The sequence below is a fragment of the Canis lupus genome, chromosome 25 (assembly GCF_011100685.1).
Source record: "Canis lupus familiaris isolate Mischka breed German Shepherd chromosome 25, alternate assembly UU_Cfam_GSD_1.0, whole genome shotgun sequence".
Taxonomy (NCBI): domain Eukaryota; kingdom Metazoa; phylum Chordata; class Mammalia; order Carnivora; family Canidae; genus Canis; species Canis lupus.
The window spans coordinates 37062474-37085132 of NC_049246.1; the positions used below are offsets into that span (position 1 = coordinate 37062474).

Consider the following 22659-nt stretch of genomic DNA (forward strand, 5'->3'; position numbering starts at 1 on the left):
ATGTTTCAAAGGGATATACACTCTGACTAGGCCATCCTTTCTGGAAATGAGGATTTTGACCCTGGTCTATGGGTAAATATGCATGTTTGTTTATTTACTTATACACATTAATGTTGTCATATCCCATCTGCACACTTGCATTCAGAAATATGTTTTTATCATGTACTCAAATAACTGCATTTCTGCTCAGAATTACATGAAAAAAATATAGTCTCAGTATATGCATGCCTATTGGGAGTGTATCCTTTTTCTTTTTAATTCTCTTTTAGGATTGGATATCATATCCCCATGTTTGCTGGCTTTGTTATCCTCTTTCTCTCCACAGTTAGTAAGTAATTTGCTTCCTCTTTTATTTCTCTCACTGATTACCTTTGATTTTATCACATGCACTACAGTGAAGAGAGTAGGGTCAAATTAGCTAATTAGACATTTGACTAAATGGCCTATGACACTGATTTAAATGGTTTGCAGTTTGGGATATGGGCATTAGAACACTAATGGCAAATCAGTCTAGTTGGAATTTGTATATTCTGCTGTAGAAGAACAGCTACTTTACTTCCTTCAGCTGGGGAAAATTGTAAAAGCTGTCTTAATAGATATGACTCTGTGTGTGTGTGTGTGTGTGTGTGTGTGTGTGTCAGTAGTCCCTTGAATGAGGTTAGTACAAACATCCCATCTTTGGGAAGAAGTTTTATTATTTTGATACACAGAGGTAAAGAGCCACCAACAAAGAATCTAAATTGGACAATAGCAACTGGATAATACCAAAAAGTCTACTGCCTTCAAGTAAGGACATTAAAGGTTATAGCTTAGATAGAGAAATAAATTTGCTTAAAAAAAAAAAAAAAACAAGAAAGAGAAAGACAGTCTATCCAGTATCAGATAAATGTCCTAATAAAACGCAGATGTAATAACAACAGTAAGTAAACATATTGTTTGGAAATTGACACTGAGAATTAAAATAAGAGGGAATGATGTGTGGGGGTTAGAGGTTAATTGAAGGAGAAGGCCGCATCTGGAGCCATTAGTGGCTCCCTGATGCCTCTGCTGACTCTGCTCCCAATAACATACCTCCTGCTTTTCTTATCTTTTCATTACTTTTCTGCTTTTTCTATTCCTCCTCCTCAAGTTTTCTTTGCTTTCAGTGTACAGCTTTGACTCTTATCAACCAATGCTTAACAGGAATCCATTGCATTCAGGGCTGGAAAGAGCAGAAGCTCGATGTGTAAAGTTCTGAGAACTGCAGCTTACTTGTGAAAATTCTAGGTAAATCAAAGAAAATGAGGCAATTCAAGTTAGAAATGCTCACTGAAATTCTAAAATCTCAGCGCATGCCAAACAGTAAATTAAAAACTAATAGGATTCTCCATTTCATCAAAGAGACTCGAATTCTCTCTAAAAAACTTTATGAGGCACGCATACATCTTGATGGCAAAAGTCACTGGGGAAAGATAAAGAATGAAATGACTTGGTTCCAGCCTAGGAGTTTATGATACTTGCCAGGGGAGATATAACAAACACCCTGCAAAATAAGTTAATGCTAGAGTATCCCAAACTCTTTAGCTTGAAGTCCTTGCTTAAGTCTATGCAATTACATTATTTCTGCACCATAACCAGTGTCACTATACTGAGTTGGCCTAATTCTAACAGATGTATGGTCTTTAGGGAATCTTATGTGGCATGTCTTTAAGATTTTTAAAATACTAAAAAGGGGCAGCTCAGGTGGCTCAGCGGTTTAGCGCCACCTTCAGCCCAGGGCGTGATCCTAGAGACCCGGGATTGAGTCCCACATCGGGCTCCCTGCTTGGAGCCTGCTTCTCCCTCTGACTGTGTCTCTGCCTCTCTCTCTCTCTCTCTCTCTCTCTCTCTCTCTCTCTTTCTCTCTCTCTGTCTCTAATGAAAAAATAAATTAAATATTTAAAAAAAGAAAAAGAAGTTGATGTCCATTACTACCCTTAAGGGTCCCCAGCTGAGAGCCATAAGTAATGTAATTAAGAGCAAAATGATAACCAACGTTAGGGGGTAAAGTGAAAAAGAAATTGTTTTGGTTTTCCTAAATAGGGTGACCAGCCATCCTACTCTGGAATTCAGGGACCTCCCAGAATGCAAAGTCCTTGGCAAACTGAGACAGTTGGTCACACTATTCTCAAAGGACATAGAAATAGGGGCACCTAGGTGGCTCAGTCAGTTAAGCAACTATATTTGCCTCAGGCCATGTTCCCAGGGTCCTGAGATCAAGTCCTGGGTTGGGGTCCCTGCTCAGGCAGGAATCTGCTTGTCCCTCTGCCTGCTGCTCCCTCTGCTTGTGTTCTCTCCCTCTCTCTGTCAAATAAATAAGTAAAATATTTAAAAGACATTTAAAAAAAAAAAGGACATAGGAATAGCTAACCTTGAACAGACTGGAAATCAGAAGTCCTAGGAGAAAGCACTGGAAGCTCAGCAGAGAGAGACCAAGCATGTGCATGTTTGGGAGACAGTGTGATCATGTCAGGAAGTAATGGGAGAAGATTATAAGACATCAAACAACCAAATACATCTGTAATGAAAGGGCAAAGGGATTCAAATTCTGCTGATTCAGATACTTTGGGAGGAATTCTTCTTTCTTTCAAGGGCATTGTCCTGAAATGGAGATGAGACATGTCTGGATTTACCAAGCTTACCACCAATGCCCTATAATTTAGTTTTTGATAACATATTCCTGTTTGGTACTTAGTCTTGTGTATGCTAGTCTTAGAGTAGATGGAACCTCTTAAAGAGCATGAACTGAATATTCTCTTTATTTCACATCTTCTAGTATAGTTCCATGTTTGATATTACTTGCTACATACTCACTGATCTGATTTAGCTAAAATATTTTCCAGTATAAGATAAGAGGAAATATCTGATTGGATCTCAAGATACTGTTTTCTACCCAATGCCTATGGTCCTTCAATTACATATAGTTTTTGTTCCCTCACTGTAGATGACCCAATGAAGCCCAACAATGGCAAAGGTCAAATCGGAGTGTTGAATATGAAGAATTGAGAAGTAGGGTCTAAGGGCATTGTACTTTTCAGACAGCCATGATTCCAGTGGACAGGATGTTGTGAGCTTTGGGCAGGAAATGTGAAAATCCAGACTTCCATCCACTGGAAGTGATGAATTGGTTTATGCTTCTGTGGTTTCTCTGTCTTCACGTCAATTAAAATGCAATCCTGATTAAGGTGTGAGAGATTAGAAAGACAACTCCAAAAACAGGAAGCAGTGATCATGCTTTATTAAAACATATGTATGGTGGCTCATATCTACAATATCATGGGCATATTTTCTGGTGGAAAGGGAATAAAGACAGTTTGCTAACTGGAGCATTCTTACTATTCTCTATACACAGTGTTTGCTTTTTCTGGTACCTATACCCTACTGTTTGTGGCCCGAACCCTTCAAGGCATTGGATCCTCATTTTCATCTGTTGCAGGTAATGCTGACATCTTGCGTGCACACACACACACACACACACACACACACGTGCACACACACACATCTCTTACCATATCTTACTACCCTCTAAGATTTGTATGAATAAATAGGAAAGTATTCTGGTAGGCAGAAATTATGATTCAAAAACAAGATAATTATAGAGTTGTCATCAGTGTTCTAAATCCCTAAGCCTGACATAACTTCCTCTGATAATATTTAGATATAGCCAGCTAAGGTCAAACCAAGCCCAAGGTAAAACCAAAAAGTAAGCCCAGCTTTTATTTAATGCCCTTCTATGACCTTTTCTCTTCCTCCTCCTTAACATTTTATAAGAAGAATAATGCTAATACTACCAGTAACACTATTACATTTTGCAAAGTATCATCAAAAACAATATTTAATGTAATCCTATAAAAGTAGCTATTCTATGCCATTTTACACATGAGTAAATGACATGAGAGCCCAGCCCATACTGTCTTCTACATGTCTTCTGTACTTTCTTCTTCATTGGGCACCTCCATTGAATGGAATAGTGTTCTGTGTTTATAGAATTTCCTTTGACTTACTCCATATCCATTCATTTGGGGAAATGTGCTAGGAAATACAATGAAATGCTATAACAATGGACAGTGGTATTTTGTATTACCCTTGCCAAGGACCTTTGCAGTTCCGACAATATTGCGAACAGGAGTGAGCAATATGGGTGTTGTGGGGGCAGCCCGGGTGGCTCAGTGGTTTAGTACCACCTTTGGCCCAGGGCGTGATCCTGGAGACCCGGGATTGAGTCTCACATCGGGCTCCTTGCATGGAGCCTGCTTCTCCCTCTGCCTGTGTCTCTGCCTCTCTCTGTCTGTGTCTCTCATAAATAAATAAATAAATAAATCTTTTTAAAAAATGGGTGTTGGGGGGTCCAGTATTTGTAAAATACTATGGGTTAAGTTTTACAAAATCCTTCAAACTGCAACTGTATCTAAGATGATCCCTGAAGACATAATAGGGATGGTGGACTAAGGACTAGCAGATCAAGGATTCAGTGAGAGAGGCAGACAGAAGTCTCCTATATGCTAACTCCATACTCTCCTTTCAGGTCTTGGGATGCTGGCAAGTGTCTACACTGATGACTATGAGAGAGGGCGTGCCATGGGAATCGCCTTGGGGGGCCTGGCTTTGGGAGTCCTGGGTAAGTGGCACCTGGCTGCAAATCTAGGTTCAGACACTGCATATTCTTCGAAGATGGCTCCAGGAGGCAAGTGTCCCTAAGGTTCATGGAAGGTAGTATTTTCTTTCCTTTTCTGTCCAATCATGTTTTGAGTCCTTCTGAAATTTTTTTCCAGGAAAGAAAAAATCTCTTTCCCCTTAAGAAGCAAATAGCCCATGAGGTCCTGGGAACGGAAGAAACCTAGTCTATTCCAGTGAGCAGATAGCCCCATATTAGCAGCCACTGTCTCACCTCTACTTCCACACATGGTCAGTGCTTTCAAAATAAGAGCAGTGCTTTGTCAGGTTTTATGCTAAATACATTGCTGATATAATCTTTTTTAATCCTCACATCACTGTGAAGGAGGAATGATTGTCTCTATTACAGAGATGATGACTAAAAAGGTTAAATAGCCATCTAAGGTTACATAGCCAAAAAATGTCAGAGCCAGGATATAGACTCAGATTTTCTGGACTCAAACCCCAAGCTCTAAACCATAACACTTTCTTTGAAGTTCATCCCTCATATATACTGATTGACTATACCAACAAGTAGCATTTTGTGAAGCACTTACTATATGCCAAGGACAATGTTAGCACACAGGGGATATAGATAAAAAGCCTCACACATGGTTCCTACCCTCTAGGGGCTCCACAAGCTAGTGGAGGAGAAAACACCAAAGGTCTCTTTCCCGGTCCATACCCACCACCCCCTCACCACCACCACCACAACCATGGGAGAAGAAGGAACAAAATTCCTGCTCTTTGTTAATATCCATTTTCCCAAACACCCAAGCTAAAACTTTGGTATGTCCTCATCTCCTTTATCACTTCTCACTTCCAGATTGTAAACCCAGTATATTCTCTACAGCCACTTCCTCAAGGTTGGCTCCTCATCACATCTCAGTTGGAACCAGCCTACTGCCTGATCTCTTGTGCCTTCTCTCCTTCCCTCAAGGTGCCACCAGAAGAAGCTTTCTCTGCCCAGAGCTGGTGGTATTTCTCTCTTGCTAAAAGACATGTTTCTCCATTGCCCACACAAGGCCAAGTAGATGCTTTATCTAGATATACAGGGCCCTTGACTATTTGGCTTCAACATTCCCCACCTCTACTCTCCCTCTCCCAAATACTTATATTCAGTGACTGAACACCGAATCCTGATTTTCTCCTATTTGTTATCCAACCACAGTCTATCTTATAAATTTTTAAATTTAAATTCAATTTAATTAACATATACTGTATTATTAGTTTCAGAGTTTCAGAATTCATTGATTCATCAGTTGCATTCAACACCCAGTGATCATTACTTCAAGTGCCCTTCCTAATGCCCCTCACCCAGTTACCCCATCCCCCCCAACCTCCCCTCCAGCAACCCTCAGTTTGTTCCCTATAGCTAAGAGGCTCTTATGGTTTGCCTCCCCCTCTGTTTTCCTCTTATTTTATTTTTCTTTCCCTTCCACTATGTCCATCTGTTTTGTTTCTTAAATTCCACATATGAGTGAAATCATATGTATTTGTCCTTCTCTGGCTGACTTATTTTGCTTAGCATAATATCCTCTAGTTCCATCCATGTCATTGCAAATGACAAGGTGTATATATATACATATATATATGTATATATATATTTATATATATATCCTTTGTCCATTCATCTGTCATTGGGCATCTGGGCTCTTTCCATAGCTTGGCTGTTGTGGACATTGCTGCTGTAAACATTGGGGTACATGTGCCCCTCAGAATCACTATGCTTGTATCCTTTGGATAAACACCTAGTAGTGCAATTGCTGGGTTGTAGGGTAGCTGTATTTTTTACTTTTTGAGGAGCCTCCATATTGCAACCACACTCTCTTTTATGATTCCTCAATGCTCTTCACTTATACTTCTTCTCTACCTGTCGTATCCACTTGACAAAGTCCTTGTGGCCATCTGAACTCATTGCACTGTAATCTGCACAGTACTTTGCAGGTTGAACCTTTATTGTTGAACTCTACTTTTTACCGTGGTCTAATTATTTGCATTCTACCACATGCATTTTCTCTACTAGAAAGTGAGCTCCGGGGAACCAGGTCTTCTTCATTTCTGAATCCTCAGAACCTCATGTGGAAGTTCATTAGGTAAATGGGGACACGTCACACAAATTAGGAATTTGTGCTTACTCCTGAAATCTGTACCTGTTTTGCTTTTCCAGTGGGAGCTCCTTTTGGAAGTGTGATGTATGTGTTTGTTGGGAGGTCTTCACCGTTCCTCATATTGGCTTTCCTAGCACTACTGGATGGAGGTAAGTCACCATAAGAGGTCACCTGGGTGGCTTAGTGGTTGAGCGTCTGCCTTTGGCTTGGGGCATGATCCCAGCGTCCCAGGATCGAGTCCCACGTTGGGCTTCCTGCGTGGAGCCTGCTTCTCCCTCTGCCTATGTCTCTGCCTCTCTCTCTTTGTGTCTCTCATGAATAAATAAATAAAATTTTTTAAAAAATAGGTCACCAGACAAACGATAGCTGAAGTCAGGTTGGGAATGCACTATGCTGAGTGTCCTGACATGCTCAAAAGATCCAGGACTGCCTTATTCTGGGAAAGAAGGAAGAAACTCAGGGAGTTAGACCTGTGCATGATAAGGTGATATCAATGTGCCTGTTATTGGAGCCTTCAACTAATCAGTAGACAAACTAAGCTGTCTCATTCTCTCCCATTTCCTTTCTTAGCACTCCAGCTGTGTATCCTACAGCCTTCCAAAGTCTCTCCTGAGGTAAGTAGACACTAAGCTCCATTGTCAAAGAATGTATAGAATGGCTATGTACTAAGACTTCTTGATTATCCCTGTCAAAGCATAAGAAGAAAAGTGAAGAGAATGGAGTCAAGGAAAGTAAAAACATACTTGGAATTCCAGATAGTGTCATATTTAGGGTAGCATCAGGGATGATGGGGGAGTCTGGCTTGATGTTGGACAAAGATGGAGGAAGGGCCTTTTGAAGAATCAAGGAAACATTACAAAATTTATATATATATAAACTCAGAACCAGGAGACAATGACAGTGGGACCTGTATGTTCATAGTCATAATACCTCAGAGCTAGAGAAGACCTTAGAGGATGTTTAGATAATCTCTCCCCCAAGAATATGTTTATAGACTATCATTCTATCATGGTTAAATGTCAGAGTTGGTATTTGTCTGACTCTAAGCCAAAGATGGCTCTGGGAAATCCATATCAAACCACAAAGAATGAAAGATAAGGAAATACAGAAAATAAGGGAAAGTTTGATCTAAAAACCTTGTTTTTACAGCCAAGTCAGACAGAAGTCTGGGTAACCTGGGAACCCATTATTTGCAGTTAGGATCTGGAAAGGGAGCAGCCTTGGAGGACTGAGCCCTTAACCTGTGGGGTCTGTGCTAACTCTAAATAGTCAGTGTCAGAATTGAATTACATTATAGGACACTCGGTGCCCACAGAGAACTGAAGAATTTCTTGGTGGAAAACCCCCCACATTTAGTACTAAAGTGTTGTGAGAGGAGAAATGATTTCCCTTTAATATCTTTCTGAATAGCTTTGACTTTGATGGTAGTGTTCTACGTATTCAAAAAATTCAATTATTATTTTTCTGGCTCTATGAAACACCACTGTGTCCATACCATATTTTATTCAATCCTCTATGTTTGAACATTTAGGTAGTTTCCATTTTTTTGCAGTTACAAATAGTGCTGTAATTAATAACCTTATGTATATGCATTTTTTATAACATTGGAGGTAATCTATAGAATAAATTCCTAGAAGTGGAATTGTTGGGCCAAAGGGCTAATTGGACTTCTTTATTTGTATTTTGTAATTTAGATCTATCTCTTTATTTTGAATTATATATTTAATTTGAATATTTCTGAATATTTAATCCACCCCTGTGAGTATGCAGAGAGGGTAATCATATCAAAACTATTAAATCTATTGCCAGATAGAATGTAGTTAGCACCACAGATTAGAGTACAGTCCTCAGGAAGTTTGAAAGAGGGAAAAGTTTCAGCTACTGAGTCAGGGAATACAGTGGAAAAGAAGGAGCCATTTAAGGCTGACTTTGAAGAATGGGTAGGAGTTGGACCTGTAGAGAGAAAGAAGGTAGTTTAGGCAAAATTAACCATGAACATAGTTTAGGCAAAAATAACCTGCTGGAATGCATGGGAAGAAGGCAAAGTGATTGAGTTTAACTGGAATAAAGATTTTCTGAGGGGAGAGGGAAATTAGAACTGAACATTTAGGCTTGCCTTCTAATCGAGATGTTCTGCTAGACTTGCCAATATAGCTCAAAATGGTCAGAATAAAGCCTTCAGAATGCTTGAGGAGACTTCTGAGTTAATACCTCTGTGCTCACCTTTGGGATTCAGCTCTCTACCTGTGGTTCTCCAAGGGCAAAGTTTAGTGCCAGCAAGATCTAGTGGCGAGACCCAAGACTGGAATCCAGATAGCCATTGTCCATTGCTGGCCTTGCTGACAATCTACTCTCATCTGGTTGATGATCATTTGAAAGCAGGAAGCATGTCTGGAATATGTTGTCCTGTTCTTTATTACTACCATGGTGTTTGCCTTGCACACAGGAGGTGCACTGCCCGGTGACTCTGTGACATTGGGCAAGTCACTTTATCTCCTTTGATTTGGGTGTATGGTCTCTTCAGTAAAGGAGTTGATATAGTCTCTAAGGTCCTGTCTGCATATTCTCACATTCTTTGACAATAGGAGAGATGTAAACTGTACAAATGGAAGTTTTTTTGTTGTCCATGTTCTCAGAGTGCCAGGGGGACTCCTCTCCTTACACTTCTCAAAGATCCTTATATCTTGGTGGCTGCAGGTAAGCTGGGAGAGTCTGGGCTTCTGGGCAGGTAAGCTGGGAGAGTCTGGGCTTCTGGGCAGGTAAGCTGGGAGAGTCTGGGCTTCTGGGTAGCCCTGATGGCTCACAGACCTGTCTCTCTAGGCTCCCTTTGCTTTGCTAACATGGGAGTGGCCATACTGGAGCCCACACTGCCCATCTGGATGATGCAGACCATGTGCTCACCCGAATGGCAGTTAGGTAAGTGACCGTGTTCCCCAACTTGGGCGTGGACGGAGGTGTGTACCATGAGCCCTTTCTCAAGTAATTGAGAAGCTCTGTGGGACCTGGGTCTTTGGAGTCACAGAGGCACATTGGGCTTCCTTTGTAGAATTATCTTCTCTGTCCACACCTGTAAATCAAACCTGAGTGGGCAGGTAATACCTCCAAGAAGCAGCCCAAGAAAGGCAGGGTGGAAGGGGTTGAGAGCAGCTATGGAATGGCAACATACCTCACTATGTGGTAGAATGATCAATAAATTTTTAGTCAAAATACCTAGGTTTTCATTTCAGCTCCATTGGCCATGCAAATTTGTGCAGCCATATCAATTTTCTTTTTTTTCAAGGATTTTTAAAATTTGAATTCAATTAGCCAACATATAGTACATCATTAATTTCAGATATAGTTCAATTTTCTAAGGATCAATTTTCTTATCTCTGAAAGGAACATCAGAATACTATCTAGTTCAAAAGGTCATTTGAGGAAATAAATGGCGTGATATGTGGAAATGCTTTGCACCTGTAGAATAGTAATATGTACCACCATTACCATCCATGCCTTTCTCTCTTCAACCACTCTTTTCCTAGATTGCCCTTTTGCTATCTTTTTTTTTTTTTTAACCTCTAACAAGGTGCTTATGGAGTATGTTATTCTGAGAGAAAGTCCTCCAGTCTCCCCTGCTTTATGGAGAGATGTCCTTGTGACTCATTTGAGTTTAGAGAGAAGGCTCTGGCCCTTCCCAGGAAGCCTGAGGAAAGAGGACAGAGAAGGCTATGAGCCATTCAGTCACTATTGAGAGAAGAGGCTTATGCGGCCAGAGGGGAAGTTGATAAGGACCTGATATGGCTCAGCATGCAATGAAAAGCATTAAATCTAATTTTTTTTTTAGGGGACAATTCTAAGCAAGTCTCCAAGCTGTACTCCTAGCCTCAAATTGAATTTTTCTGGGCTGCAACTGCGTCTGACCATGACAATTAATTGAGTTAGCTGGTGCTTGGTGCAGAAAAGAATCCTCTGCCCCAAGGCTCTGACAGCTCAGGCTTTTGGTACAGGTGGACAAACACAGCTCAGAACAACTCCTCCCCAGCCCTTCTTCAGGAGAGGATATTAAAAGCAAACTAGCCTTCAGTAACTGGTGAATTGTTGACTTTGGCTTTAATTATAGTTGTTATGACAATTTCTAGTGGGCAGCACTGTTCCTTCTAGGTACAGAAAAGCATAGAGAAGCTAGTGAAACCCAAAGAAACTCACTGGGCTGTTTCTACACAGTCCCTTATGCAGGTGAGGTTACAGTAGAAAGCCCTCAGGAGAGAAAGTCAGAACGCTGAAAAGGCTTTGTCTCCCACCATCCTTTACAACTTTCCTCAATGCTATCTGCATCTCTAAGTCTAGCTTCAAGAAGCTCTCACAGCACCTGGAGAGCTTGTTAAAACTCAGAGTGCTGGGCCTCACCCAGAATTTCAATAGAATCAAATTTACATTTTTTTAAGCTTCCCAGTGATGCTGATATGGTATCTGTGACCCCACTGAAAAATACGACTAAATGCAGACAACCTGTCACAGGTGTTTGAAGGAGAGGAGACAGTACTTTTGAGAGTGATTTGTAATCCGTGACTGTACTTTCTAAGTGACCCATTTTGTGCCCAATCCTGATCACATGATTGTGACTGTGGATGAGTTATTTAACCTCTTCAAACTCCACTGAAGAAATAGAGATGCTTTCAGGGTTGTTTTCAGGATTAAATAGAGCTATGTATTCTTTTTTCTTTTCTTTTCTTTTTTTTTTTTTTTTTTTTTTTTGGCTTGAGCATTTTTTTATTCTGCATTTTGGGGCCTTGTTGCCCCTGAGCTATGTATCCTCAGGAGCACCAGAGTGTATTAGTCCATTAAGCATCTGACTCTTAATTTTGCCTCAGGCCATGATGTCAAGGTCTTGAGATCAGGCCCCCCATCAGGTTCCATGCTCATTGTGGAGTCTGTCACTCTCCCTCTGCTCCCCCCCCCACACACACACACTCTTTCTCTCAAATAAATAAATAAAATCTTTAAAAATACATAATGGGATTAGCACAGTGCATGGAATACAGGATATACTCCATAAATAAAAATTGTTACTATTTTCATCATTGTTTTTATTGAAATTATTTTATTTACTTTTAAGATTCTATTTATTTATTCATGAGAGACACACAGAGAGAGGCAGAGACATAGGAAGAGGGAGGAGAAGCAGGCTTCTTGCAGAGTGCCTGATGTGGGACTTGATCCTGGGATCCCGGGATCATGCCCTGAGTCAAACAAAGGCAGACGCTCAACCACTGAGCCACCCAGACGTCCCTTTATTGAAATTATTTTGACAGTCACAACTATGTGTAATTTCTTGCTCCTTGGGAGATATGCTGTGAAAAATATATGTTTGTTTGTAGACATATAATTTGAAATACCTATTTTCCACAAAATGCTACTGAAATGCAAGCTCTATCTCGGTCTTAAAGAACAAACAACAAGAGTTGAGGAAAATCTCATTTAGGAAATTTCCCATCATTTAAAACGATAGTAAAGAGATGTATCTAAGAAGCTAGTGCATTTCCTGGAGATGCCTATCTCCAGATCTCAGGTAAACAGTGGAGTAGTTATAGTTCTAAATTTTTAAAAGCAATTAAATGGGTACGGTTTGAAACAGATTGCAGCCCTGTACAAATAGACAAATACACTAAGATACGCTTAACTTCCACCCCATGGAAGAGAATATTAAAATCAAACAAGCTATCAACGAGTAACTGGTGAATTGTTGACTTTAGGTTTAATTATAATCATCACGGCAGTTTCTATTAGGCAGCACTGTTTCCTATAGGTACAGAAAGGCCTAGAGAGGCTGGTGAGATGAAGAAACTCACACTGCTGATTCTGTAAAGTACCTTACGTCAGTCAGAGACATCTGTGTGGTCACACTGCTGGTGTGGGTAGTGGAGACATGAAGTTGGAAGGAGAAGGCCTGGGTTCAAGTCCTGATCCTGTTACTCACTGGTTATGATGATAATAGTTAAGGCTGATGCTCAGAGGGCACTTATTCTGTGCCAGACACTGTGCAAAATGATTGGCATGCATTACCTCATTTAAGGCTCACAACGAGCCTATCTGGTAGGAATTATTATTATCCCCTTTTCTCAGAAATTTCTTAAACTGACCCAATTTCATATCTCCCCCCCTTAAAATCCTGGGCCTTGTGGAACCTCTTGTCATTGACAAGTGTCCCCATGTCCTCAGCCTCTTCTCTAAACACTCCCTTCATCTTCTTAGTCCTGAGAGTCGAATGTTTCCTGAAAACACTGTTTCCCAGCCATCTTGATGGAAATCTATGTTCTTCTAGACTTTGCTCCCTTTTGCTGCTTCTGAATCATTCCTTCTTCTTCTTCTTCTTCTTCTTCTTCTTCTTCTTCTTCTTCTTCTTCTTCTTCTTCTTCTTCTTCTTCTTCTTCAGGTTTTATTTATTTATTTATTTAAGTGAGAGAGAGTAAGCACAAGCAGGGGGAGGAGCAGAGGGAGAGGGAGAAGCAGATTCCCCTCTTAGTGGGGAGCCCAACTCCAGGCTTGATCTCAGGACCCTGGGATCATGACATGAGCTGAAGACAGAACCACCCAGGCAGACCAGAATCATCTCTTCTTAATTCTTCTTCAAAGACCCCAACTCCCTTGAAGATCATACCATTACATTGTACCCCTCCCCACCTCTCTTCATTGCAATCACTTATTGACTCATAGTTACTCCTTCTCATTCATTAAAGTTACCTGGATCATATTCTTTTCTCCTTTACTCCTGTCACCACTTTTGGTGGCTTCAATATCCAGGTGGATAACCCTACCAACATTTTGGTCTAGCCCTTAATCTACTTTCTTGCAATAATCTTTTACAATGATCTTTTTCTCCTCTCCACTTTAACCAATCAAACCTTTATAAAATTTTGACCTTGACATTAACTGTATTATCTCTTAAATTTCAACTCCAAGCAGTCCACTTATCAACTCACATATTCCCTGCTCAGATATCCTAATATCCCCATATCAACAAATTTGGGCCGCTCTGAGGTCACCAATCCATTGGCCTCAATTCTTTTTCTATTTCCAACCCCTCTCATGTCCTCTCTTCTTTATGTACTCAATTTGGATTCCATCATGATGTCACTCCTTTGAAAACATTGTTAATTCCTTTGCCCTACTCTCCCGCTGGGGTTGTCAGCTGGCAGAGCATTATTTCTGAATAAGCCAATCTGATCTCCCACTCCTTGCCTATGCATGAGTGGTGGATCGGGGCTGGGGGAAAACACACAATTGGGCTATCAGTTACACGTTATATTTATAGCTACAAATCTAAAGTAGGTCTTCACATTGCCCAACAATCTTCCTCTAAGTCTCCAATTATGTTCTCCTTCCTATTTTCTGAAATGACAATTTTATACTTGCCCACTCAAACCTCCTCCATACCCTCATCCCTTTATCTTCATCATTCTCAACTCCTAGTCATTGAGAAATCAGAAGCAATGAGATGGGAATGCACATGTACCGTCAATAAGTATACTCATTTTCCTGTGCTTGTACCTATATTCATTGCCTTCTTTTTATGGTTGAAGCATCTCAACTTCTTCAGAGGCCAAACTTCTTCCTCTCTTTCTCCTCCTCCCCTCTTCTTCCTCTCCCTCCTCCTCTTCCCCCTCCTTCTCCTTCCTCCTCCCTTCTTCTTCTTTTCTTCTTCTTCTTCTTCTTCTTCTTCTTCTTCTTCTTCTTCTTCTTCTTCTTCTTCTTCTTCTTCTTCTTCTTCATTCAATCCCCTCTCAACTATTTCATTGGCTACTTCTTAACACCTTTGTTATCTTGTTTTCCTTTGCTAACTTTTAAAGGTAGGAATTCCTGAAGGCTCACAACTTGGATCTCTATTCTTCTCTCTCTGATGTTTCAGAGGTGATCCCAGCTCTTCTTATGGCTTTAAGAACCATATATAAACCAACAGTCAATCATTTGTATCTGTGCTTAGGATCTGTCCTTGGAAGTCTAGACTTGTACACTCACTGCCTGACATCTCCAATTGTATATCTAATATGCATTTCATGTTTTCCCCAAGCTCTTCCTCCATCTTCAGTCACCCAGTTAAGAAAAAAATGAGTAATACTTGTTTTCTCTCTTTGTCTCATTCCCAATATGCCCATACCCAATTCAACAGAAAATCCCACTGACTCTACCACCATAATAATACCTTTTACTTTATTTACTTCTTTCCATCATGACTTCTAAGATGAAACATTTCTTCCTGGCTTCTGCAAATAGTCTTCTGGCTTCTACTCTTGTCCTGTGAACCCTTCATCTAACCACAACCAGAAGACTTTAAAAATATATAAATTAAAATATGACATTCCTCTACAAAGTTTTCCATGGCACTTGGAATAAATTACAAATTCTAAATTCCAGGCCTACGCTTTCCATTACTTTTCACTTTGTTCATTGTGCTTCAGCTACACAGACTTTCTTTCTATTCCTATAACAGACAAATAGTTGGTTCTTTAAGGTCTTTGTATTTGCATTAGATGTTTTTGTTTGTTTCTGCTTGGAATGCTTTGTTTTGGTTATTTAGATCTCAGTTGAAATGCCATCTTCTCAAAAAAGCCTTACCTGGCCCCTGAATGGAAGTTAGTTCTATTCCTGGTCATACTTGCATAATACAACATTAAATTCTTTTTCACAGAACTCATCATTTGTCAAAATTATCTTTTTCCTTCATCTGTTTACTTATTTATTGTCTGGCTCCCTCCCTTGGAATATAAACTCCCTGAAAGCTAAGATTTTGTCTAGTTTATTTACCCCAGCACACCTGGCACATAGTAAAAGCTCATTAAAAATACTGAATGAATGAATGAATGAATGAGACTCAGAAAAAGTAAGTTACCCAAAGTCAGAGCTAAAAAGTAGCCATGTCACAGTTTGAATCCAGAACTGTGTGTCTTCAAAGCCTTTGCTTTAGAAAAAGCAATGTGACCAGTGCTTCAATTTATAAAATACTTTTATGAACGCTATTCAATTTCCTCCTCAATGTAAATTGGTATGATAGAATTATAGCTTTGTTGTTTGTCAGATATGGATATTAAAACTCAGAAAGATTTAGTAACTTATTCAAGATCATTACCAGGGCAATAGAAAGAAGGGTGAATAGCAAGGCAGGAATTTCACTCCCCCCCCCAAGGAAATATGTATTTCTTTCTGTAAGGCTGGTGATATTCTTATGCTGATAATCATAATGATTTTATACATGAGAATGGCTCATTAGGGTCATTCTTTAGGAAGTCTAAGTAGAGAGCTGGGAGTACATCATATTGAAGCTAAACAAAGCCCTGCCTCTGAGGAAAATGGAAGTGTAGAGCCCTATGCCAACTGTTCTGGGTTTGCACAAGGACCTCCAACACCTAAAACAAAGTGGTTTGGAATCCTTGAAGGTGACAGAGGGACTTCACTATCTTTTTTTTTTTTTAAGATTTTATTTATTTATTTGATAGAGAAAGCACAAGCAGAGGGAGCGGCAGGCAGAAGGAGAGGGAGAAGCAGATTCCCCACGGAGCAAGGAGCTTGATGCAGGGCTCAATCCTAGGACCCTGGGATCATGACCTGAGCCAAAGGCAGATGCTTAATGAACTGAGCCACCCAGGTGCCCTGACTTCACTGTATTGTAGTAAATAAGGTGTTTTATAGTAAACTTGGCCTGTCCTCATCTTAGGACTGTGTCTTTCTACAGGTCTAGCTTTCTTGCCCGCCAGTGTGTCCTACCTCATAGGCACCAACATCTTTGGTGTATTGGCCAACAAGATGGGTCGGTATGTAGCCTGAGAATCTGTGGATAGTAATAGGAATGTAAGATGGGAGAGGCTTTTGAAATTGTTCTGCATCTAGCATAATGAACAACTTCTCTGAGGTTGAAACTTTAGGACACATGGATAAAAGCTGACTGCAAGGGAGGATAGGAGTGGGTAGGTGTTAAGGATGATATGGACAAAGGATAGCCCTGAGCTGGTTGTGAATATATGAGGGATAACCTTTACTTTTCAATATTTGTTATCTAGTTGAAGAGCTAAAATAACCCCACAGAGAATAGCTATGAAAAAGCTCAGTACTTTGGGGGCAGTGTCGTGAAACTGTGCTCCCTGGAGCCCTAGAGAGTTCTAAAGAGGTACATCAGAGGCCACCAAGTGCAAAGGGTTGAGGGCTAAAAGGTATGAGTCTGGATTCTGTTCTACTGCAGTGAGAACAGCCTCAATTTTATCTTTGAAGCTCAGCATACAGATTTTTAAAATCAGTTTAAAAACCTTGTAATAGGAAATAAGAAAAGGAAAAAGTTTGGTATTTTTTGTGGGTTTGAGATGCACTTCGTAGACCAGATAAAATACGAATAGGTGAGAGATAGTCTGAATTGGGAAACAGCATGAATTAAGTTTGAGGGTTACTTCCAAGGGGCAAGTATCTTCTGAGCAAGCTGATTCCTTTGCTAGAGGAAGAAAGAATATGTCCCACTGTACTTCCTCTGCTTCTACTATGGAAAGTGATATAGAGACAGGCAAGGAGGAGAGCAAGGGAAGGGCTCACCTGGTTACAAACAGATCATGCAAAGATGTCTTCATCTTCTCACATCCTAAGGGGTTCCTGGAATTAGGGGTGGTAGGACTGGCTAGTGTGGTAGAGATGGGGTGGCAGGTGAAAGGGATGTCTCCCTTTAGCACTATTTGCTGATGGCTCTTTTCTTCCAGGTGGCTGTGCTCCCTGATTGGGATGATGGTAGTAGGCACCAGCTTGCTTTGTGTAAGTATAACAAGGTCTAGGTGAGGGAGAGAGAAAGAGAGGGAGCGGGGGAGAGAGACTCAAACATTTAAAGACCATTTTCCTTGAAAATGAACAGAAGGCTAACCTGGCAATGAATGACTGTTGGAAAAACCTTCTGCATAGGTAAGAATTTAGCTCTGGGAGAGATGCCACTAGGCATCCCATTAAAAAAGGTGGGGAAGGAGGAAAGGGCAATGGAGCAGCTATAGACAGAGGTATGAGGCCCTATATATGGGCACATGAAACAATTCATGTTGGTATATATTTATGAAGCTATCAAATTTGTTTATGACATAATTTACTTATCTCACCCTGACAGGACCCCATAAGCCACCAGGGGAACCATCATCTGAGAGGTAGTCTCCAATGCCAGAATGTTTCATAGAAAAAGAAAAAAAGAAGTCCTTTCCTATATTCAATAACCCCCTTCCAGCTCTCTCAGCCTTCATTTCTCCTCCCCGTAATGGGGACCATAAGCACCTTACCTCCTAGGCTTAAAGGTGATAAGACTAGAGCTGTAAAGCACGGAGTACAGTGTTCAAGAAAGGCTGGAGGTCTTGATCAGGAGCATGAGTTCCACATTGACTCCCAGCTTTACCACTTGCTGCCTGTGTGATTTTGAGCTAGATCTATCAGCTCTTTTTGTTTAGTATTTTCATCTGTGTAGAGAGGGTTCTGATAGCCTCTCATAGGGTTGTCCATAAAAACTGCAGCAATGTCTGGCACACAGTAAGCCCACTGTAAATCCTAACCCAAACTATTACTAAAATATAATTACCTTTTGAGGAATAATCCCTAAAATTATTAACCACTAACCTCTAGCCTCTGAGGAGTAAATGTGTTCGGGTAGCAGGTTTAGGTAACAGGTCCTCAGGGAGGCATGTAAGGAATCCACAAAAGAGGAAAGGAAGTCTTTCAGTGGAGGATTGGGAAGGTAAAAGAATGAGTTTCACAAGCTGATGCAGCACCCTAAGACATGCCACTTGCCCCTCTAGACTATAGGTAAATGGTTGTTGGTGTCTTTTGTCTTTTTGTTCCAGTAGCTACCAAATTAGGATTTAACTAAAACCTTTGAACATTGCTAGTAGAAAAGAGAGGAAACTCCATTCAGGGAAGAGTGAGGACAGAGTGTGTCTGGGAGGCGGGTTAAGGAAGGGGAAGAAGAATTCATGCAATAGAAGAGGACCATTAATATATATAATGGAGTCAAACCTGAGATTTATACTTCATCTTGCCACTTACTAGCTTTTTAACTTTGGATGGGGCATTTAACCCAAATGGCACCAATCTAGCTTTCATATCTTTAAAATAGAAGTAAAGGGTTTTTTAGCCTTTTTTTTTTACATTTTTTAAAATTTAAATTCAATTTGCCAACATATAGTATGATATCCAGTGCTCAAGGATTCTTCTTCATGAGGATATGTGAGAATCCAGATAGATAAAACATGTGGTATATAGCACATGGTTGATAATTGTATATCATGTGAAAACCCTTTGTTTTTGTGGTGACTCAGTTGGACTCCTAATGAACTCTTCCTCCTTTCCTGCTGCAGGTTCCTCTGGCTCACAATATATTTGGTCTCATTGGCCCCAATGCAGGGCTTGGCTTTTCCATAGGTAAGAGTACTTTTAAAGGAGACAAGAAGGGATGCCTTGGTGGCTCAGCGGTTGAGCGCCTGCCTTTGGCTCAAGGTGTGATCCTGGATTCCCAGGTTCAAGTCCCACATCAGGCTTCTTGCGTGCAGCCTGCTTCTCTGTCTGCCTGTGTCTCTGCCTCTCTCTCTTTCTCTCATGAATAAATAAATAAAATCTTTAAAAAAAAAAAAAGGCGACAACAAGCCCCTGAATTTTGGCTTTGGGTCAGATCATAAGAGGTATATGGAAAGGCAGAAGGAGGAAGAGGGTGGCTGACAAAGGTGTGGGCTCCTAACTCTTACCAAGAATAGGTGTTAGTGCTGAATGGGAGGATAGCAGGCAAAGGGAATAGACTAAAGGGAGGAGGGGAAGGAAGGGTGCCACAAAAAGGGAAGGGACTGGTGGTAGAGCTGACAGTGTTCTGTTTCCTTTGGCCACAGGCATGGTTGATTCTTCTGTGATGCCCATCATGGGACACTTGGTGGATCTGCGTCACACCTCAGTATATGGGAGTGTCTATGCCATAGCTGATGTGGCTTTTTGTATGGGCTTTGCTATAGGTATGTTGGCAGGGGAGAGAGCACCCAGGACCTGGTGTCCCATTTTCTCTTATCTACTGTTTACCAGCTGAAAGTAAACCCAGGAGGCTGATTCTCCCAAGGTTCCAAAGATATTTGACTTTGGGACATCCTTTGTGTCACCCATTGCCCCTTTCATGGTGTTTTCTGTGTGATCATGGGTAAATAAATATTGTGAATTTGGTTTTTTTCCTCACAGGCCCATCAACTGGGGGTGCCATTGTGCATGCCATTGGCTTCCCCTGGCTTATGGTCATCATTGGAGTCATCAACATCATCTATGCTCCTCTCTGCTACTACCTGAGAAGCCCCCCAGCTAAGAAGGAAAATCTTGTAAGGGGCTCTGATCATTGTTAAAAGAATAATAATCTATCTGTTTGTTTGTTTTTTCATCTCTTTCTCACTGCTTTTCATTGTATGCTATTTCCTCCCTCTTTGGATGTCTTTTTCCTTTACCATATTCTCTGATCCAATTTTCACCTTTATTTTTCATTTGTGCTCTTCCTTATTTTACCTTTTCTACATAATGACTTCACTTCTTATACTGGGTGGTTAAGAAGGGCCCTAAATAAGGGGAAAAAATGAGAAACTTATAAAGAGTTGGGGGCAGGGGCCATATTTTAGTTACCAGCAAAATGTGAGTTAACAAATTATCTCCCCAAGGTAGGCAAAGCTCTACTGGGCTCATTCATTCATTCATTCATTCATTCTTTTCCATTATCCTTACCAGGTCATCATTTAAGTATAAAATCCCAGGGAAGAGAACCATAACATGTGATTTTACTTAATAAGATACTTTCCTTTTATTGTAGCATGAGCACCCTAAATGGTTTGGGTAGCTTAGCAATGGACATAGGGGCTGGTACCACAGGGATGGTAACAGTTTCTGACGGCTCCCTGCTATAGCTTGCACTGCCACTGTTAGGATTCAGTTAAGGATATACCAGATATCTGTCTTGACTAGGATTGCTACACCTAGGTGCCTTGGGAGACCTGTGCCTGTACATGAAGCAGAAAAAGAATCCTATGCTTGTTTCTTGAATCTTTCCTGAGCAACACTAGACTTGGATGAGCTAGCAAGGAAAGGGAACAGGGATACGCAGTATCCTGTAAAAGATACGCAGTAATTTGTCTTCCTGCATCTTGCTTCAGGCAATTCTGAGCGAGGACAGCGTCATGGAGACTCGGATGTACACAACGCAGAAGCCCAAAAGGAAATTTCCACTGAGGGAGGACAGCGAAGAGGAGCCTGGCAGTGAGGAGTAGTAGGAGAAGGTGGTCTCTGAGCCTTGTCACATGTGGATCCATGAGCCTTGAACTTCAGTGACCAAAATGACCACCTCTTTCCCTGATCACTAAATCACTATGGGCTGCTCAATGGGTTTCACTTCTCTTTCCCCTGAGTATCTCCTTTCCTCCCTTCCCATAAATACCATTCCTTGATTCTCTCCTTACCTATGTATAGCTCTTCCTCTAAGCTTTGCTGCCTCCGGTGCCCATCTTTTATAGGAGATAGTGATACTTTTCCTAAGCTGTTGTAAGGCTGATTAAACTTGAGCTAGTGGGTTCTTCAAGGAGTGACTCATTCCATGGAAACAGCAGTGAGTACAATGTGACCCTGAAACCAGTGGGGTGACCGACAAACCTCATTTCATCTGTTGTTTGATTTTCTTTGGCACACTCCCAACAGACCATAAAGCTTTTGTTTTCTGTTCCTCCGTGTGGTCCTTCCTGAGTTTTCTCAGCTGAGTTGAGAAAGTATCCTCAATATTATCTTGCTGCCAGATTGCCAATTTGGGAAATTGTTTGCCTGGTTTTTAGAAGCTGAGTAGTTTTTCTGTGACTGAACCTATAGCTGTTAAAGTGATTTTGCCCTCTGCAAATGGAGGGCTGGGTTTATACCTTTCCTAAACTCCTGTGACTCTTAGAAATAAATGGAGAAGGACAGAAAAAAAAATTATTAACTCCAAGAATGTATTGAAGGAAGTTTAAAGCAACCACTCTGAAATCCATCCCCATAGTGGATTCCCTAAAACAGGGATTATGATGAGGAATTGTTCTCACTTGTTAGTGAATAAGTTATACCTGATTCAGACACGGTCGATTAAATGCTCTCTCATAGCAAAAGAGAATATGCGGGCAAATATATAGGTACTCTGAATATTTTGATGTTTTATTACCTTTTAGGGACATTTATTAAATGTGGGGTTTCAAAGAGATGGGAAACATGGCACCCACTTTTAACCACTCATCTACTTGAGCAATCAGGATATACATGGCATAAATATGATCAATACTGCAAGTTAGTATACACTGTATGTTCAAGAACGAAGAGGCAGGGATGCTCATGGTCTGGATGGAGAATAATGGTGGAGATGGAGGCAGAGGTAGGAATGGAAAGACCCACAAATGCAGGCTGTGGGGATATCTGGATATCATATTGAGATGTTCAAACTTTACCCTGGAATTCTATCTGGCTTTGATCATTGCACTACTTTGCAGAATTTTGGTGGGCTCAGTACAAGTATCAAATCACCAGAACACTTTCAACCTGAACCTCAATGAATCCTTATCACTCAGACAATGGATATCTCATTTATGGATATGTTTTTAGAGGGTTAACGTTAACAAGGCTTACTTGATTTTCAAAACCAGATGTGTTTAGGTTGTCATTTAGCCAAGATGATATTTTTCTCAGAATTTGAAGAACCCGCGGGTAAAATTAGAAAATCCTTCGTCAAAATATGTAAGCTGTAACTACAAATGTAGACTGAGTGAATGGCCACTGGATCCCATACAAGAGTGGGAGTGAGGTAAGGTAGGATGCCAAGGAGTCAGGGGTACTGATAATGGTACACTGCTTACTCTTACAGGGGGAG

The 22659-nt window shown here is 40.7% G+C and overlaps 1 protein-coding gene across 7 annotated transcripts in view; it reads left to right on the forward strand.

Moving 5' to 3' along the window:
* SLC18A1 (solute carrier family 18 member A1) overlaps window positions 1-21495 on the forward strand; it is a 45149-nt gene extending 23654 nt beyond the window's left edge. For 6 of the 7 annotated variants that reach the window (XM_038573918.1, XM_038573921.1, XM_038573917.1 and 3 more), the window contains 13 exons: window positions 270-328; window positions 3371-3454; window positions 4544-4636; window positions 6842-6931; window positions 7353-7396; window positions 9419-9479; window positions 9603-9698; window positions 16489-16567; window positions 17495-17546; window positions 19121-19184; window positions 19643-19762; window positions 19980-20113; window positions 20933-21354. In XM_038573918.1, coding sequence (XP_038429846.1) covers window positions 270-328; window positions 3371-3454; window positions 4544-4636; window positions 6842-6931; window positions 7353-7396; window positions 9419-9479; window positions 9603-9698; window positions 16489-16567; window positions 17495-17546; window positions 19121-19184; window positions 19643-19762; window positions 19980-20113; window positions 20933-21046 — 1090 coding nt within the window. In that variant the 3' untranslated portion in view covers window positions 21047-21354. Of the gene's footprint in view, window positions 1-269; window positions 329-3370; window positions 3455-4543; window positions 4637-6841; window positions 6932-7352; window positions 7397-9418; window positions 9480-9602; window positions 9699-16488; window positions 16568-17494; window positions 17547-19120; window positions 19185-19642; window positions 19763-19979; window positions 20114-20932 lie in introns of all 7 variants that reach the window. The other variant, XM_038573922.1, reaches the window with a different exon arrangement.
* The last annotated feature ends 1164 nt before the right edge of the window (window positions 21496-22659 follow it).